Source organism: Carassius gibelio, chromosome A3 (genome assembly GCF_023724105.1).
Source record: "Carassius gibelio isolate Cgi1373 ecotype wild population from Czech Republic chromosome A3, carGib1.2-hapl.c, whole genome shotgun sequence".
NCBI lineage: Eukaryota > Metazoa > Chordata > Actinopteri > Cypriniformes > Cyprinidae > Carassius > Carassius gibelio.
Genome location: NC_068373.1, coordinates 19,970,031 through 19,990,811, shown reverse-complemented (window position 1 = coordinate 19,990,811; position 20,781 = coordinate 19,970,031). Strand labels below are relative to the sequence as shown.

Below are 20,781 nucleotides of genomic sequence, written 5' to 3'. Positions count from 1 at the left end.
CATTAAATAGCTCAGAAATGAATGCCTTGACCTTTTATAACCTCTCTGGTCTTAGCCTCTTATATTCAAAATCCAATACTTGCCAACAGATACCGTTAAGTTGAATCAAAGACATACTGCACATCAGGTGTGTCTTGCTCTTGAAGGGCTTCGTTTAGCTCCAACCTGCCTTAACACACTTGTCTGGAGGTTTCTAATAATCCTCAAGAACTTGGTTAGCTGTTCAGGTGTGTTTAATTGTAGGGTCTTAATGTCGGATTTAATTTCATGCATTTTTGAAAAAATCTTTGACAAAATTGAAAACGGGCAAAACAATATTGATTTTGACCATATAGATTCCTTGTAATATTTTTCTATAAATCTGCTTTAAAATAGTATTTAGTGTGAAAAACACTGTATAAATATTATATAATTCTATAATATATACACAGTAGAGTAATCTTTGGTGAATAAAGTATGAATTCATAAGTATGTCATATACTAATAATTATTTTTTTATTTTTCACACATACAGTATAACTGACACTCCAGTGATGTTGTAATGGTGCTGCTTTATTACATACAGTATTCATCATTTTGCATTATTGCACATTTAAGTTAGCTATACAAACAATAGTGCAACTGACTATTACACGTGTAACATAATTAAGGTACCATGCAGCATACAAACCGTCTAAAGCATCAGAGGTTGTCGTTTGAGTCATGTTACATGTTTGACAGTGGGCGGAGCTGCCTGCAGCTAAAAAGTGACATGAAGAGAACACAAACACATGTGAAAACCGCTACTGCCATCCCTGGGGCTGTAGGTGGAACGCAGTTTGGGCAAAAAACACTGCTTCTAACAAAAACCAAAATAAACAACATTGAACATGTGATTGCCCTTCACCTCTACATTTCTCAAACTTTTTTCACTTTTGTATTCATGTAGACAAGGTGCACTATAGCAAAGATAGTGCACCACCGAAACGTAAGTACTATGACTACAGAAAAAGCTTAGCTTGATTATGGAGTATGGGTGAATTAAAGATTGTACAGACTGTTTGACAGGCACTAGTGGCTCCTCTTTAGGCAACCTAAAGCCCCATACTGAAAATGGGCTCATACTCAGGAAGACTGGGCAGGTTTTATTGCTTCAATAATAGTTTGGCAGTCATACGAGAGAAAAGAAAAACAAGGGAAAAATGACCCCAACCACTAGATATTTGGTCCATGTGAATTTAAAAGGGGCGAATTACTCTTATTTTGGGTTATGACAAACAGTAAATAATCCTACCGGATCTACAAAAAGAGATTATAAAGTTATTTGCCGTATGTAGACCTCTCATGACGGGGGAAATAAATGACAAATAACCAAAAAAGTAAATAAACCTCATGACATCATATTTTCACTATGACATCATCCGCTCTTTTGTAATTATGCCAATGCAAGCACTAAAATACAAATACAGGTCTTTATGAAAGATATATAAAACAAAAGTAAAAAGGACAATAAAAACTCACTTCCACACAAAGTATACAACAGACAGCCATAAATAAAACTAGTAGGAAGTAACACATTAAAGGAGGACAATATGAACTCAGCAGATAAAAAAAGCACAGCTTTTGATGAAAGCACAGCTGACAGAGGCTACAGATTATGCTCAAAGGGATAGTCCACAAAAAATATAATTCATTTACACAATTTCATGTTGTTCTAAACCTGTATGACGTTCGTTATTGCGTGGAACATTGAAGCAGTCTTGATGTTTTTACTTTTTTCTTTTCATACAATAAAAGTCAAAGGGATGCACATTAATGTTGTTTTGGACCCCATTTACTTTAATAATTTTGTGTTCATCAAGATGACAAAACAGACAAAACAGGCTTGGAACAACATGAGGGAGAGTGAATGAATTTTTCATTTTTGGTTGAACTACAGAAATGTCTCTACCATATGGGATGGACAATGTTGCATATCAATAGTGTTGATTATTTGTCTATTTTCAGTGTTTGAAAATGTGTTGAGAGGTCTTGGAAACATGGTTTCAACCAAAATTGTCTGGGGGGGTTTTTGTTGTTGAATGTCATTTCCCTTCACAGGCACCAGACTGCAAATGTGTGTCTTAGTTGGTTTTAACCGGATCTAAAGATCTGAGGCTCTCAATGGTTAAAGGACGCACAATGCAGAGTTACTGTAAGCTAACAGCACAGTCAAGCAGCACCAGGTCAGGCTCAAAGCATTTCACAATTACACTCATATCATAGAGACAAGCTAAAGGTCCTTTGGTTTCTACAGCTTCAAATGTTCAAGTCTGTCTCTCGCACATACACACGCAGCACTGTTGGTCACTAATGGACCGTTTTGAAGGTCGACGTGAAAGTGGCTTGCACCTGATTTCATTTTAAGGTCATGTATGGTTTGATGAATGAGTTTAATGACGATCCAGGCAGGAGTCTGGAAAGGAACGTGTAAAGCAGAGCAAGTGTTTTCTTGAGTACAACGCCAGCATATTTGTGTCTTCCTGTAGTGCAATATAAAGACATCGCTGCAAAATAGAATCTGTATTTTTGTCATATTTTCCAATAAAACATAAAAACATCCTTTAAACAAGGTAAATTTACATGAGAAGCAAAATAAGAAAATGTAACTAAATTTGAGATCAATTTTTTGAAGTTAATCTTAAAATTAGTCATAATACTTGATGAATTTAAGGATGACTAAATGTATCTTAATTGTTCAAAATAAGTACAAATAAATTAATGTTGTTTTAAGGATGTTTAAATATTCTAACACTAAAAAACAAGGCAAAAACACTACTTCAGAAAATGATTTTTGTCTGTCTGAAGTCGGGCTATTATGCTCTCTGTGATTTTGGAGTAGTCAGGGCCAGCGGAGGGCCCCGTGTTCTTTCTGGATTCGGCTGGTGGTGTAGCGAGTGAGTTCCTGAACCTGCTTTCCTGTTTGTGGCTCCCTGGACACCTTCCACTCCTCTTCTATTTCCACAGCATCTGCTCCTCTCAGTCGGTCAGGACTGCATATGCACGTGTACATCAGTCAGAGTCAGTGTGTGCGTGTGGGTGAGCACGAGTCCATCTCTCTTCACACCGGGTGAGAGGGGAGCTCAAGTAGGGAGGGGTGGAGCTTAGGGTTTGTCTCCATGGAGATGCAGTCATCCTTGCCCAGATGGCGACGGGTGGCACTGAAGTAAGCATTCATCAGCTGCATGATCTCAGTCAGCTGAGAGAGAAAGAGAGAGAGAGAGAGAGAGAGAGATGACTCGAGTCCACTGTTGAATATGTGCTAAGCATTTTAGACTAGTACAATGACTTGGTTTCAATTTTTAGGTCAGCATGGCTCTTGATTTCTTTTTAAAAGAAGTCTCTTTTTTTATTCCTGTCGAAAAAAACAGTATAGGCAGACTAGGTTTGAGTTTGAGCTGGTCTTCAGTTGGTTCTGAGCAGGAGCAGCTAGCTCATAGCTAGTTTCTTAGGACCAGCAGATGACCAGCTCAAACCAGCTGCCATGCTTCAAAACATAACTATGCTGTTTTTTTCAACAGGGATGTTCACCAAGGTTGCACATACATGCATATATTTATTTTAGTCTATGACCGTGATCAAACACCAAATGAAATCCACTGACAGATGCAATTGTTTGTCATTTTTGTCATTTTTAATTAGTTATTTTAACATCCTTAAGAGCGATTATGGATCAGAACCACTATAAGTGACTGTTGATGACTGACATTTACTGGACGTCATTAACACTGCATGTGTGAGCTAGCAGAGATGTTGAAGCCAGGCAGATGTGAAGGCAGATGTGAAGGCAAATGGTTTAGCATGAAAACTTATATTAGCCTGCAGCTAACATCAGAAGAAGATAGACTGGTTGTCTCAGGGTTTCCACGTGTGAGCACACTGAAAGACACGGTTGGTCTGACCTGTATTGTTTGAGTACTGGAAGGAGGTTTGTAGTACACGATACAAACACATTGACGTCAACATCCTTCCAGTTTAGCACTAGCCAAGGTTCCATGTTTCATATTTTAACATGTCATGTATTTTGGTGTGTGTGGGTATATGCTTCCCCATTATATCTGGAGTGTTTTGGCCTAATTCTATGCATGCATGATGCTAACTTGAAGGCCAAGTTGCATCTCTCCATTATCGCTAGAGTGAAACTATGATAGGTAGAGCTAGCAGCTGTGTATGTTAAATGCTATGGCAATAGTATCATACTTTAAATGTTTTAGATTTACTGAAAAAATGTTGTTTTCAAAGTGTGATGCAATGTGGTATTCTGAGTGGTTTTGTGGCTGCCAGTATTTATATATATATATATATATATATATATATATACACACACATACACATACACACACACACACACACACACATTAATCCTAATATGTATTTTTACTTTAGTTTTAGTCACTTTGGTACATTAGTTGCGGTTGTGGATAGTGATGATATAATGACTATGCCTCCTGCTCACCTTGGAGGTCTCGAAGAGCAGATCTCTGTCTCCTGCAGTGATCCTGAATGTGTTGCTATCAGAGACTCCATAGGAACAGATCTGACCAATGGGCAGAGACTCCAACGCTTCAGTGTCACCCTGACGATACAGAGACACGCAGGAAGCCGCCACGCCCAGCCACAACTTCTGAGAGAAGCTTCCTGTCGAGCTCTACAAGACACAGGAAAATGATAAGCACAGCTCTGATTCTCTGGTAAAATGATCCTGGGGTACAAATGTTTAAAACTTAAATTGTCAATGCTTTACAAGAAGTTTCTTAGGCTTATCAAGGCTGCATTTATTTGGTGAAAAATACAGTAAAAATAGTATTGTTTTCTAATTTAATATATATTTTTAAAGTGTAATTTATTTATGTGACGCAAAGCTGAATTTTCAGCAGTCATTACTCCAGTTTTGCCAACTTAGCAACTTTGTCGCTTGATTTAGCAACTTTTCAGACCCCCCCTAGCGACTTTTCTTCAAAAGCGACAAATCTAGCAACTTTCTCAGACTAACCTCATTTACTCTTTGCATCTGTTCTGTTCAGCGAGCGCAGAGAGGTGCAGCACTTTCAGTTAAACAAAAGATTTCTTCTGTTTCTTCTAACCCTATTTTACATGCAAGTATGGCCGAATACCACAGCACAACCATTGTCTTAATCGTATGTGTATTAGATTTTATTAAACAATGTTGTGAATAGGATTTTAGTGCAGATTAATATCTTTGAGAGCTGGTCATGTAGTCTTAAATGGACCGCGTTTCAGTCATTATAATAATAATTCCTTTGTCTGACAACAGAAACATTAAAATATATTAATAAAAACAGTTTTATTGAAAATTTGGCTGCATTAAAATGCAGTACATGAACACAGGGAGACAAGACAATACGGCGCACTTACGTCATGAATATGCTAATTAGCGTATGACGTCATCTAGCGACATTTAGCGACTTTTCAGGCGGGTTTAGCTACTTTCCATTGAAAGAAGTTGGCAACACTGCTTTACTCCAGACTTCAGTGTCACATGATCCTTCAGAAATCATCCTAATATGCTCACTTGTCACTCAAGAAACATTTCTTATTATTATCAATGTTGAAACCGTTATACTGTGGGAACCACTCACGATGTAGAAGTCCACTTCATAGAGCGTACAGCCAAACCCCGACCACTGCCGAGCGATGGTGAGATAGGCGGCCATGCTGTCCCTGCGACTGTATCCCGTCAGGGCTTTCCAGCGCTCCAAAATGGCCGACATCACCACGGCTCCCTCTTCCCTTAGTCTGGCCCTCAGTCTTTGGTCCTGTTCCTGACGCCGCTTGTGTCCCCACAGTGTCCCAGCCAGCAGACCCCCGGGGAAGGAAGGGCAGCCAGGGGGATCGACGGGGGCCAGTAGGGCCCGGGCCTCCACCACTTCAGCTGGAAAGAGCTGCTCCAAGGGTGGGTACGGCGAGAGGGCGCTGAAATCCCCCAGTAGACACTGCAGTCTCAACGCTGCCAGGGAAAGAAGGTCATCCTCACAGGCTGGCAGCTGTCCCCGCACCACCATCTCATGACACTGAGGCCGGGAGAGGGAGGAAGTCAAACAAGGGAAAGTTTACAGAGTTCATTAGTGCACTGTGTTTGTATGCTTGCTTTTCACTTGACTGATAAAGACGTTATGCACACATCTGTCCACACAAGTGTGAAACTAGTTCGCATTTAACACAAACAGAGAGGAAGAATTGGAAATCCAGTTCTGTTTTGTTTAGTCTTTTGTTTTGTTTACTACTTCACAGTATTGAACCGGAAAGTAACAAAATCATTGACGCAAACTTCAAAAAATGAGGCAAATCCAAAAATCTGACAATAGTGTGATTATTCCGCTCCAGTCAGTTCAGTGTTGATTCGCTTCAGTTCAGTAACTGTAAAGGTCATTCGTCATTGAAACAAGTTAAACTCCGTGATAAGCAGCTCTACTGAAGACAGTAGTGGCATTATTCAGCTCGAGTCAGTTCAACATTGATTCAATTTAGTTCATTAACAGTGTGAATGTTGCAAAATTCATGGCTTTCAATAATCTACATTCAGCTTTCTCCTTTCTGCTCATTCCCAGCCGTCTCTTGTCGGATTACCTGCTCATAGAGGAAGAGGTACTCAATGCTGTCTGTACTGATGTTTTCTGTGTCCAGCAGACAATACAGTTTGAAGCAGAGTCTGCATTTGCAGTCAGAGTCTGGATCTTTTGCAGACAAACTGGAAGACAGACAGAGATTTGTTAATGGAAAATGCATATGAATCAAATGAATGAATCAGGCCCCTGGTTGAGATTCTCTGTGTTATAAACTTTTTTATCTAACCCCTTCTAAAGCACACTCAAAGTATGTCTTTGTCTTAAACTACGTCTAAGTCTTTAAGTAGCTAAGGAGAGAAATTTGCAGATGCTTACTAAAAACACGACTAAAGTCATGACATCATTCTGAACCATGTGACTCACCCTGATTTGCTAAGCTTTTTCTGCTGCTTGTGCATTTTTGCACACGCGGGTTTGTTTGTGTGTGTGTGTGTGTGTGTGTGTGTGTGTGTGTGTGTGTGTGTACACATAATACGAGCGTGAGAGAAAGACTAGGCGTGTGTCCATGAACCTACTTCTGGGAAGAGTTGGCACTGAGATGTGCAAAAACACACGCAAACACAACCACACTTCCCAGAATAAAGTGGATGCCTTGAATTCTGGCTGGCTTGGGTTATCTCTCCTTCAGTTTGCTTTCCACATCAGTTAATGCTCATGACATCAGTCTCACCCTGAGATCCCTACTGGAACACTGAATACTAATAAAGAGCTGCTTGTCTGTTCTCACAGTGTGTGTGTGTGTGTGTGTGTGCGTGTGTTTGTGTAAGAGAGCGCATCAGGGGGGTTGAGTTAAACTTTGCTAAAGTTCTGGGAAAGTGAATAAATCTATGAAAATACAGATCCACACTGTACTGCGTGGTGTGGTGCTATCGTAGATGGTAATATCATTGTAACTTCACATATACTATTGTACTGATTGATTACCATATTCCTTTTACATGGTCCTAACATAGTACTTAAAAAATATCATAGCATTACCTTGGTTAAGGTTCAGAAACATGGTATTAACATGGCACCATGTCCATCAAACTATAGTGCCATGATACTTTTGGTTCAGTATATCGCTATATTACACTAGGTGGAAGAGATTTATTAAAAAATATCTACTTTTCAAATCTGGTGATGACATCAGCGATTATGGTGCTGCCTCCGATAGCTTTTTCCCAGCATGTGTTCTGCTCGAAAAGAGCAAATGTGTTTCGGCTGTCCTGCAGCCCAAGACGTTCCACCATCTTCCTCACGACCTGGAGAGAGAAAATGAGAACGAGAAACCGTGTTATTTTAGTATTATTTATATACTATTATAGTATTTATTCATGTTATGAATTCACTTTCATTTTTATTTTTTCCGTTTTAATTTTAGTTTAAGTTTTTACTCATTTTTGCTACTTCGTTTATTCGTTTATATTTCTGTTTAGCTTTTATTTCTATTTTAATTCTAGTTTAGTAGTCATTTTTGTTCCTAAACTTCAGTCACTTAGTTTAATTTTTTCATCTAATATTTAGATTTTAGCTTTAGTTCAATTAACAAAAACCACTTTGATTTAAAAGTATTTATTTTAGTTTACAATAACAACAACTGATTGAAAGACACAAAAAATGTGTGCAAAAGTAGCAGAGCAAATGAATAAACTAATACATATTCTTACATTTTTGTGTAAGGATAATTGCAAAAACTGAATTCAACATTACTAAAATCAATACACTTATAAATAAATACATCTCTCTGGTTCTTATTACTTGCGTGCTAATGCTTAATCCTTTGTGTGGCTTAAGCTCCCCAACCCCTGCTATAGAAGAAACAGTTGATGCAATACCTCATTAGCTGTGGTGTGTGAGGTGATCGGTATCTGGCAGCAGCCCGGTCCAGGATAGTGCACAGTACACAGTATCTCCTGCCTTCCCATCAGCCCCTGGATCTCCTCCCACGAGGGCACACACTCACGGCCGCGCGTCTTCTCCAGAGCCTGGGCTATGAAGGACGCGTAGCTCTCCACCTCTGGGTCCACACTCAAACTCTGAACCCTGACAGCAAAAGAAAGGGATTTTAAAAACTTCACATTTACAGAATTTCACATCCAAACCACAACACATTTCCCTCCAAAAAATAAAGTGTGTGGCCCCTCTGTTTAGTTTATCTATTTGCGATATAAAGTGTCAGCCACTTGGTAATTACACGCATGGCAGAGGCCATATTTGTGTCAAGTAAACACATGCGGGAAACATCTGGGCGCCTCAGGAGAACAGAGTCTCGTCCGTCTCCATCACACCAGCCGCCTCTGTAATCAAAGCTCTGCGGTCAACGCACCATTTCCTCACGGCACACTCGTTTATTTAGCCATTCTCCTATTTTCTGTCTATCCTCCAGACCTGGCAGTACTTTAAGAGTCAATTAGCCATGGGACGCAGAAAGCATCATGCCGTTTCCCAGCCTCTCGAAGAGAGGAAAAGAACATGTGAACAGGAAGTGCACTTTCCAATCCGGTCAACCTCAGGCAGCCCATATTTCCTACACACTCGCCCACAGAACCGTTGGCATGTTTATACCCAAGCACTTTTAGGTAATGTTTATTCGTGTATGTTGAGATCCGGCTGGTGGGTTGGTCTGTGAGTGTGCACATCCAGTGCCCTGTACAGATGTGATGTGCGTAACCCACCTCTTCAGGTGAAAGCGCAGGTATCTGAGTATGCTGCAGCTGGGCAGGAAGGTGCAGCTCATGCAGGTCAGCAGCTGCCAGTATCTGAGCTGCGGATTCGGCTGTGTCTGGACAAGTGAGCTCAGGACGCTGGTCTGTTTGATAAGCTGGCAGTAGAGTTCATCTCGGAGCGGCCGGAGGTCGAGGCAGGTCTGGAGGATCCCCTGTATGAGAGGAATGGGCTCGCGGGCCGACTCTAACTGCTGAAGGCAGTTAAAAAGCCTCACCGCCTCTTCACGGATGGATGTGTAGCCTTTACCGGTCATATCTAAGAGGAAAAGCAAAAGGAGATGTGTTAACTGTATACATGTATACAGTGGGTATAGAAAAGAATCACCCCACTTTTTTGTTTTATTCAGCTGTATTTACTCAGCATCCAATACTTATAGCATCCAAGTAAAAGATATAATGCCAACATCCTACATAACTATACTATATAAAAAATGTATAGGATTTATAGGGACTTGATTTTGTTTATTGGAAATTGATTTGGAATTTATTGATTTATCAGAAACCTCACGTCAGCAAATTTTTGGAGGGGAAAGGTAATCAGAGAAGACCGATAAATCATTTCTTATTTAACACTGCTTTGCCTTTGCTTTACTTCTACTAGACAGGTACCTGGGTGACCATGGGAACACCAAAACGGCAGAGTTGTAGAAAGACGGGGTGTGTCTAATCTGATTGGTTCGTTGACGTGTTCTTCATGTGAGCAGTGGTGTTTATATGTGATATATGCCATGTGAGTGTGGTTTACTCACGTGTGTGGTGGAGGCTGCCGTAGGGGAAAGGCAGCAGTGGGGCGTAGAGGGGGCTCTGCGTGTACCTCAGGATGGGATTATGCTCATAGATGTGCTCCACAACCTCTGGATTGAATTTATTCTCCTATACAAGAACAGCGCACATAAACACACCGAGAAATGCAAGGCCAATGAAACACCTTTAAATAAATAAACGACACATTTGTGAAATGTGAAAAATGTGAAGTGACATTCAGCCAAGTATGGTGACCCATACTCAGAATTTGTGCTCTGCATTTAATCCATCCGAAATGCACACACACAGAGCAGTGAACACAAACACACACACTGTGAGCACACACCCGGAGCAGTGGGCAGCCATTTTATGCTGCGGCGCCCGGGGAGCAGTTGGGGGTTCGATGCCTTGCTCAAGGGCACCTAAGTCGTGGTATTGAAGGTGGAGAGAGCGCGGTTCATGCACTCCCCCCACCCACAATTCCGTCCGGCCCGAGACTCGAACTCACAACCCTTCGATTGGGAGTCCAACCCTCTAACCATTAGGCCACGACTTCCCTTAATCCCTTTATCTGCTGTGTATCATTATGTCCCCATAAATACTTGACCTATTTGTGATGGGGTCCATAATGAAATGATGAAATTATGTTTTATATGGAAATGCGGTGTTTGGGAAAATGGCTTACGGGGGGAATGAATGAAAAGGAAACTGATTTCAACTGGATCTGGCAATCCTGGTCAAGGTCTGCTCTGTTTATGTATGTATAATGAAAGCTGCTGTGTTCATTCAAGGGTGAATAAAGACACTTGATGTTTGTTGTGGAGTATTTGCTTATAGCAGACATGATCATCCAAACTAAGAGCAGTTTAATGTGATCTCCTGCCATAACCACTATGTACTGTATGTTTGAGTTTGAGAGTGGTGAAATAAATAGTACAAACAGATATTAACTTAAGGTTACATCGCAGAACTACATCATCTAACTGAAACCTAACACAATGCTTCATGAATATTTTATGGTACAGTTATCTTTTTTTTATAAATATAGTGTATTTTAGCCAAGACTTTATTGAGAACAGCCTTCCTTATCTTTTTGATTATTTAATATGCATACATATCTTATCTATAAGAGATCTATAGCAATCAGCAAGGTCATTTAGGGGTCTGGGCACTTAACATTTCAACCACTGCGGTTTTCACGCCTGTCTGTCTGCTTGCCTGTTTATCTCATCCTCAATGGGATTCCGGGGAGTTCTGTGGGCTAGCAACTAGCATCCTATTAATACAGATCTTTCCAAGAGTGCCGGCATTACATCATAACAACAGGGTTATTCTCAAGAGCTACTCGCTACCTTCGAAACTATTTCCAGAGACACAGGATACTGATGAGCACATCTATAAGTGTAAAATCACTAGCCAACAAACCAATATTAATATACTTGGGCAGAGAGATGACAGTGGGTGGGGTTTAAATGGTTTACACACCGTGTCTCTATATGTCTGCTATCCTGAACATTTCTTTAGTAGCTTATCTGCCATATATATATATACATAAATACACACACACGTATATACTGTGGAGACATCATTACTTATCAATGTTGAAAACCGTTGTCCTGCTTAATATTCTGTGGTGTGTTTGTTGATATACTGTATGTTGATATGCTGTCGTGTTGATCTCCACTGCTGCTTGTTCTCTCACCTCAATGTCTTGTATGAGGAGCTGTGTTGGCGTCTCGACCGGCGCTTTGCTGTCTATGAGTTTCTGCACAGCACACGCCCAGTGCACCGCCTCATTGTAGTGCTTTGTGAAGAGTCTGTAGCAATGTTTGCGGCCATACACTGTCAGACTCCAGTAACCTGCCACACATACACATTAAAGAAGACCAGATTTAGTGCTACTCTTCAATACAGAATAGCATCTCCAAACAATTAGGAGAGTACATATATAAAGAACAGTAAACAAATGTAATAAGGCATACATATGCTTTTACTGTTTTTGATTAAAGACTAATGTGCTAGAGCGCCATATGACAACATCATTTTAGATGTGATCAGAGAAAGCTGGATGAGGATCTTACTAATATCTCGTTGCTCCCCTTTTTGTTAAAATTGGCAGTATTTATTTTTAAAACTGAGTATTTAAAAAAAAAAAAAACTCTAGACCCTTTCAGATCCAGTGGGTGTGCTAAAATTTACAGGCCAAAATATTTGGTGTCCCCTATAAACATCTCCAATTTCTTAGCCACAAAACTGTACATTGTTTATTATTTCATTAAAATATATGTTTTACTCTGTGGATGAGCCAAAGCATTAGCCATGATATTATATGACAACTTGTTTATTAAGAAAAGAAGCCATTTCCATCATGTCCACTGTGCTGAATAATGACTGACTTTTGACCAACCACTGCTATTGTACACACACGCAAAAGCTTTACTTTCAGATATGCACACACACTTTTATCTAGGAAAGTCCCTAAAGTTAATCTGAGAAAAGCTCTGAATTTTGTGGACTGTACTGGTTGAAAGTGTGTGTGTGTGTGTGTGTGTGATTCAGAACTCCAGCAGAACATGTGCCATGTGAACACACACACACACACACACACACACACACACACACACACACACACAGTATGACTAAGCCTCTGAGTCTGTCTGGTCATTCCCTACCATCTTCCCAGACAACAATGCCTCTCGTTTGTCTGCCTTCGTTTCTCTTTTGGTATTTTGGTCTTCTCAAACAATCCTGCATTTCATTTCCTCAATCAAAGTCTTCCCACAAGAAAGCGTTCACGCCAGTGCTGACAAGAGGTCTCACGGCTGCTCTGATCTGACCAAAAGATCAGCTCTCTCCAAAAAAAAAAAAAAATGCATGTCACTGTGAGTACAAACTCTAAAATAGTGAGTGAAACAGTGTTTTTATTTTCCACTGAACACTGAGAGCTTGGCTCACACCATCCCACCACTAACCAGGCACGACAAAAAGTGACAAACGACAAAAGTCATCCAGGGTTTCTGGTGTTTATGAAGACTTTTTAAAAACATTTTTAAGACCAAGTAAATACAATTTAAGGAATACATTGAAGAGAACCATACATCAATATGTTCTATAATTTCTATAAATGTCTAGGGAGCACAAAATGAACTTCCAATTCTCCATCACTGAAAAAAATAAAATAATGTATAGATTTAGTTACAAATTAGCTAGTAGTTACTAAGCCTCTAGTGTAGATTTAACTATTAATCTAAGTAAGAACTTGCAAATGGCTTGTGCAACCCTTAAATCTTGCACACTTTTTCTGAGAGCATGTACAATGAAAAGCGGTGGTGACTGAGGCTGCCCTAGTTTAACTGCAGGTGTGTTACCTGTCTGTTTGTAGGTGTGTTTATCCGGCCACAGCACTGAACAGAGGGATGTGAGTACAAGCGTGCCCAGTCTGCGAGCATCTTTGTCCGGACCGCTGTAATAGTCAAGAGAGTCTGTTGTCAGCATAAACCAGAACCTCCTCTGCCGGAGCCAACCTCCCTGCACCTCCCGCAGGAGCCAGCCTGAAAAACAAAACAGAGAAGACGACCCATATTATACATGATGAATACTGTAACAGACCAATCATATGAGAATATGGAGATTCTATTTCAAAACCTGACAGAAATGAATGATGTCTCATTGGAAACATCATTCTTTGAGAGCTAGTTCACGGTGCTCGTGCAGAGTCAGACTGAGGGATCATGGAAAAAAGCAGAACAGCACAAACCAGCCCATCCACATTCAAACCACCGCGCACCCAGCTTAATAGAGGGTTGTGTTAAGGTCACACTGGGGATAAAATCTCCCGCCAAACCTTCACAAAGTTTGTCTATGCAAAAATGAGTATCAGAGCCAATAATCAAGAAACATTTCATGGGAAAAGCACTTTTTTTTGTAAACCCTCATGACACCCGGACCATGTTACCTTTTTTCCACTGCTGCTTGCAGATGCATTGCACCTGCTACCTTTCCCTTTCAATATTTGTGTGTGTGTGTGTGTGTGTGACATATCAGGACACAACCTTGTATAATGACATGGGTATGACACAGGTATTACAAGGAGAGGGTGACTTATGAGGACATAAAACATGTCCCCATTTTTCAAAACACTTCTAAATCATACAGAATGAGTTTTTTTTAGAAAGTAAAAATGCACAAAGTTTCCTGTGAGGGTTAGGTTTAGTTGTAGGGCCATATAATATACAGTTTGTACAGTATAAAAACCATTACGCCTATGGGCTGTCCCCACTTTTCACAAAAACAAACGTGTGTGTGTGTGTGTGTGTGTGTGAGTCAGCCAGACAGACTGGGGGAAGACTGTCTTATTTAGCAGCTCTGTGGGTCAGCATGAGACAGGCTGGCGGAGTATTTGGACCCCTTCTACACTAATATTACTCTGCCCTGCTTATTATTACTCATTACATGTGACTGAGTATTATTACCACTCCAGTGCAGCAAATACCACACAGCACTCACATTTACACACTCTGAAATCATAGAGGACTCTGAATAACACACTGAAAACTGTGGTCAGCAGCTTTAGTGTTGGTTAACGCTCTCCAACGGTCTCAACTGGTGTGAAGTGTGTCAGCCAATTCATGTGTCACTGATAAAACCACAAGCTATAACAGATGCGCGTGTGTGTGTGTGTGTGTGTGTGTGTGTGTGTGTGCTGGGGACTATCCCGAAAAACTTTTGTTTGAGTATATACTTTCTAAAAAAGTATACATATTTAGAAATTAAAGTTTACAAGTCATTTTTAGGGCGAATTATTATTATTATTTTTGTTGGTGTTATATCTTTGACTTGGATGTTTAAGTTACACAGAGTAAACACAGCTGGATTAAACAGACAGCTGTGTCTATCTTCATTTCAGGCTTCAAAGCAACAAAACGTGATTCTTTTCTTTCCCCACTGTACTAATACTGACTGTTTTTAAGTGTACAATGACCGATGTATTGTCAACCGATAAATATGGTTTAGTTTTCTGACATAGAAATCTTTTGTAACATATTCAGAATTTACATTCACAAGTAATACTATTTCAAATAAAAGTTTTTTAAAAGATTTTATTTAAAAAGAAAAAAGTTTAAAGGATCTTGATTTTCACAAAAATATTATGCAGCACAGATGTTTTCAAATTGATAATGAATAAATTACACTTAAAATATATTAAAATATAAATAGTTTAATCAATACTTTTCTATTTTATAATATTTCATATTTTTACTGCTTCATAATATTTTTTATATTTTTTTTTAGCAAATAAATGCAGCCTTGGTGAGTATGAGACATCTTTCAAAAACATTAAAATACTAACTTTTCAACAGTTGTATGTTTATCTCTACACCTGATAATTACTAATAATGATAAGGTTTAAAATCATTAATATCTGTAAACAATATAGCATAATTTTTCTTGTCAGTCTTTTTGGGTTAGTATATATTAATTATCAATATCTTTATAAAAAGACAATAGAAATATATGGTATGTGCTCATTTAGATGTATGTGTGTGTGTGTGCACGCTCCTGTTTTTGTAACATATCAGGACACAACTCTTGTATTCGTTTGTTAAGTGATGACGTAAGAAGCGCTGTTTCTGGGTCCAAGCCTCAACTTGCTTCACTTGAGAATACGACCTCAGCAGCCGTATATGAGCACTGTTTATTCATATTAATAATTTAAGCCAAACGCTTTCAGACGTACGGTATACACTACAGTCTCTGTGCTCACAGTGTCCCAAATACAAATAATTTTTTCTGCCTATCTGGGACTTCGGTATGGAGTTAAAGGTTACGATTATAACTTTTTTGCTTGTATTTGATCACATTGTGAGTTTATATTAGCACCTTTTGTTGTTTTCTCGTGGTAACTGATAGAGCGTTTGGACACAGAAGTGCTGCTACTTCTGTGTAGCAGCACTTCAGACTTAACAAGCGAATAATGACATGGGTATGACACAGGTATTACAAGGAGAGGGTAACTTATGAGGACATAACCCATGTCCCCATTTTTCAAAACACTTATAAAAATTACAGAATTAGTTTTTTTGAAAAAGTAAAAATGCACAAAGTTTCCTGTGAGGGTTAGGGTTAGGTGTAGGGTTGGTGTAGGGTCATAAAAATACAGTTTGTACAGTATAAAAACCATTACGCCTATGGGATGTCCCCACTTTTCACAAAAACAAACGTGTGTCTGTGTGTGTGTGTGTGTGTGTGTGTTTGTGGATATTGTTTAGCCAGCTACACCCTGGAAGAGAAAGTTATGAGTCAGATTTTAGATTAACTATCTATAACTACTTTTAAATCACAAAGTTTAAACACCTTTCAACCTTTGAAACTGTAATCTATAAGCATTAAAACTTCAGATAAACCATTCCAAGTAACCAGCAGAATAAAACAAGAGAGACATAATACACACACATGCAACAATGCACGCAAACAATACATTTAGTTTTATAGTCATAATGACAAATATGACTTGATCTGGTCAATAAAAGTCCTCACCCTTCACAAGCACCTCATTGTCTTCGTCCATCGTCATCTTACTCTTCTTTGTAATGAGACTTCTCTTCTCCTCAGGAACTCCTGACAGACTGAACAACGTGAAACACAACAGACATAAGCAATGTGCCTACTGTAACCTAGTAAGTACTGTACAACCCCCTCCCATATCCCCCCAAACACACACACACACACACACACACACACACATATATACATATATATAAAATGCACACTTATTCCTTGAGGGAAGTTGGGGTCAACATCACACCTCTGCTGCTAAAACAGACCCCAACATAGCACAAAAGCACTCCACATAGGCAGACATTTCACATCACACACACACACACACATGCACATCCCTCCACCCTCCACCACCATGGCCAGGCAGGCAGAGCTTTATCGGTCTGGCAGCCAGGGAAAAGACTGAAAATAAATGTGAATAAGAGATGCCAAAGACACTCGCACGCAAAGAAAGAACTAAGAAGAGACTAGGAGAATAAGAGTGGGCTAGAGGTACTGACAAGAAAATAGTTGTCAAACAGTCATCACTAAAGTTGACAGGGCCTGGGACAAAAATGTTATGGGTAGGTCCACTCAATATATATGTACTATACTATTAAAGGACCTTAGTGGGACACTCCTCATCACTTTAAACTGTTCCTTTGGGAATTTGCTGCTATTGCTAAATTTTATATTATGTAATATCTAGCAGGGATGAAATTTCACTAATTGCTAATGTTGTTTTGTTACTGGTTTGATTCCTGCAAAAGAAACTGATAAATAAAAAAAGTCTTATCACCATGAACATGGATAAAAATCAAGGTTTAGTGAATGGCTAATTGTATACTGTACCTGGACTAAAAGACTTTTGTTAAGAACAGAAGAACAGCTTGTAATGAGCTGGTAAAAGATTAGTCAGAGGACGTCATTAGCTAACAAATGATAGATGATTTGAGGAATGCTGGGAGCACAAGCACCTTGAGGCTGACCGTGACAAACAGATAATCACTCTGAAACACTGGCACTCTCTCACACACACACACACACACACACACTTTGAGCCGCATCAGAGGAATTGAATGTGACTGCGTGTTGGTTAATCAAACAAGACATTCCTGAACCTCCTGTTATTTGAAGTCAGAATTTCATTTGGCACTAATTATCTGGACTTGCTAGTTTCTCACCCAAATTAGCCATTTGTTAAGTCAATCAAATGGAGAGTCCTGAAAACTCATTTCCTCATGCTGATGATCTGGAAAAACAGAGATGGTAACCAGAGATCACATGATCTCTGACTGGCCCAGTGTCTCTGATAAGAGAGTCCGATTACACGCATGTGTGTGCATGATGTACCGATATCAATATTTTGCTACCAGCAAAATTATAAAAGTGATGTGACATACAGCCAAGTATGGTGACCCATACTCAGAATTTGTGCTCTGCATTTAACCCAAGTGCACACACAAACTGTGAACACACAGCCGGAGCAGTGGGCATCCATTTACACAAAAAAATGGAGATAAATATACAATTACACATCTGCTCTACATTCTGGCTCCAGTCTTTCTCGTGCTGTATTTTGAAGCCTGCCAATCTAAGAGTCTACGAGTTGCCTCTTCATTGACCTCAGATACGATAGCTGTTTGTCTGAATATTTTTGTCTTCTCTGAATATCTTAAACCATATCAATGTTCTGTACATTTATTTACAGGTCTGTGTATGTGTTTATTGGAGATGCATTGCTAGATGCATCCCTGCGGATTTGCATCACTCTCTAATTTAAGTTGAATCTCAGACGGAGTCAAGAGTTTACAGACATCCATCAGAGAGAGAGAGAGAGAGAGAGAGAGAATGAGAGAGAGAGAGAGAGAGAGAGCGAATGAGAGATAGGCAGGCAGCACAAAAAGGGGGAAGCCTCCAATCACAGGAGCTGTGAGAGCTGGAATCAGCCAGTCAGAACCTGCCAGAACCGGTTCATGGATCCGAGCAGAATCAAGATCAACAACCCGGTTTTAACAAAAAAAACCTTCTCTGTCCCGCAGGCATGAGAATAACCCTCATTCTAATCTAGACAGTATTAACACACACACACACACACATATAAGATGAGCTGAGGTCTATCTCTGCAAGAGGCCGCTGGAATGAGACCAGCACGCAGATACAGAGAAACATGCTCTGCTATATAGAGACTTTAGAGGGCAGTAAGATATCTTATGGATGGATATGGGCCATGGGGTATAAATTTGGAGATGAGCTTTATGACTCATATCTCGGGGGCTAGAACTGTTTTCTTATCTGTCTAGACTATCAGTTAAAAAAAAATGTTTTTTTGATATGGGGTTGAAAAAGGTCTGTGATGGTGACCTAAAAGGACAGATATTTGGTGCTAAACAGAAAAACCGGAGCAGTAGACGACAACTGATCCAGGTCGACGCACGCCTCATTTCACTTAAAAGCTATAGAGAGATACGAAACACTGACTCATTGAATTATCTCTTACCTCTGTTCAGGACAAGACAGTACAGGAGCCTGTCATACTCAACAGAGAGTGTGCACTACAAAATAGCAATTCACAATCTAAGGCCTGTTTCCAACAGCAAGCACATGCAGTGGCACTGCAGCGTAACTGCCAAGACAGATTCACAAAACGCACTGGCAATGTTTTTGCTGCATAAGCGCTGTGGCTCTATATAGAAAGTAAAGTGATTTCTAGGTTATATTGGGGAATTTTACATTTATAAATTGAGGTTGGGCAAAAGATAATTATTATACACTTGGTTGCTATGAAATTCAAATGTACATGAGAAGGACTGCACTTACATGTAAATCTATGTGATAGATAGACAGACAAACAAACAGACAGAGCCTTAGTTAATAGACCGATTAATAGACAGAAAGATAGATGGAAAGAAAAATCTATGGATAACTTAAGATAAGAACCACACCATATCCAACATAAGATGCCTACACTGTGAAGAATGGCTCTTATAACAGAATGGTTTCTAATGGGGCTGAAGAAACTTTATTGTTAAAAGTGCAGGCATGAATGAAAAACCTTGTTATCAACCCTTTTCTCTGGGAAAATATAATTAGTGACTAAAGAAAGCAATGAGAAAAGCAGGAAGTGAGGGTTACAGTAGTTGGCCTTTGGCTGTCTAAACAGCGGTGCCCTTCTAAGTGAATGAGCCAATCTAGATCAATATGAGCACCTTGGACCCTGGGAGCCAGATAACGTAACACAATTATGTTGTCGACTACCTAACAATACCAGCTCCCAATCAACATGAAGCAGGTCACGTCTCATTCAAAAGTACATGTGTAAATATGTGCAGTAGTGAAAATACACACACACACACACACACACACACACACACACACACACACACACACACACACAGACACACACTCACACATCTGGCTTACTATCCTTTTGGGGACTCTCCATAATGGTGGCGTAGTGGTTTTTATACTGTACAAATTGTACACCTCACAGGAAAACTTTCTGCATTTTTACATTCTCAAATCGAGTGTGTATTTAAGTAAAACCCACCGGGATAGAAAACCATGTACACACACACACACACACACACACACACACACACGTGTCAGTGCACTTCTCGTGTGTCTGAACTTGAAATGCCACACCTACACACAAAGGCACTGATAAAGCACAGGGTTTGGCGTGGTGTGACTGTTTGATCCATTATATAGGATAAGAGTGGCGCACAGTGACATCAGCATGGCATTAAGCCAAACCTTTGTGCTCAGACTCGGCCATCCTGTCAGAGGCTGAAGAAAGTAATACCTAGCTCTACAGAAAAAGGCAAGAAATAAATGAGACCCTGCCATTCTGACTGAAAGGATGGTTTTAAATGATGATAATGTGATCCTATCATGATGAAATTATGAATGTTTACAGACTGTGTGGATATGTTTGCCCAAATGAATATTTTATTGCTCAGACACTGATCTTTGATCGCTCTAGAGACTTTATGAAGTTCTCATTTGTGTTTCATATAAAGTAGCAAGTTTGTCCCAGAAGTTTCTCCTGCAATTTATTTAAAAATGTAATTGTAGAACTATAAACCGCATGTAAATAGCACAGCTCAAACACTGTAATTCAGTATTGGGCAAATTAAAGTTCATAGTGAAATTCATATGAAAGTTTTCAAGATGTGAAGATTATT

General features: G+C 39.6%; 1 protein-coding gene across 1 annotated transcript in view; it reads right to left on the bottom strand.

Annotated features, from left to right (window-relative positions):
• Positions 1–531: 531 nt before the first annotated feature.
• The window catches only part of LOC127951397 (pleckstrin homology domain-containing family H member 3), a 37,910-nt gene continuing 17,660 nt past the window's right edge, over positions 532–20,781 (bottom strand). The window contains exons 3-13 of the mRNA XM_052549275.1: positions 16,595–16,683; positions 13,426–13,608; positions 11,760–11,917; positions 10,063–10,186; positions 9,263–9,569; positions 8,423–8,630; positions 7,713–7,849; positions 6,607–6,727; positions 5,619–6,050; positions 4,475–4,666; positions 532–3,217 (exon numbers count right to left, since the gene is read on the bottom strand). Coding sequence (XP_052405235.1) covers positions 3,080–3,217; positions 4,475–4,666; positions 5,619–6,050; positions 6,607–6,727; positions 7,713–7,849; positions 8,423–8,630; positions 9,263–9,569; positions 10,063–10,186; positions 11,760–11,917; positions 13,426–13,608; positions 16,595–16,683 — 2,089 coding nt within the window. The 3' untranslated portion in view covers positions 532–3,079. The remainder of the gene's footprint in view (positions 3,218–4,474; positions 4,667–5,618; positions 6,051–6,606; positions 6,728–7,712; positions 7,850–8,422; positions 8,631–9,262; positions 9,570–10,062; positions 10,187–11,759; positions 11,918–13,425; positions 13,609–16,594; positions 16,684–20,781) is intronic.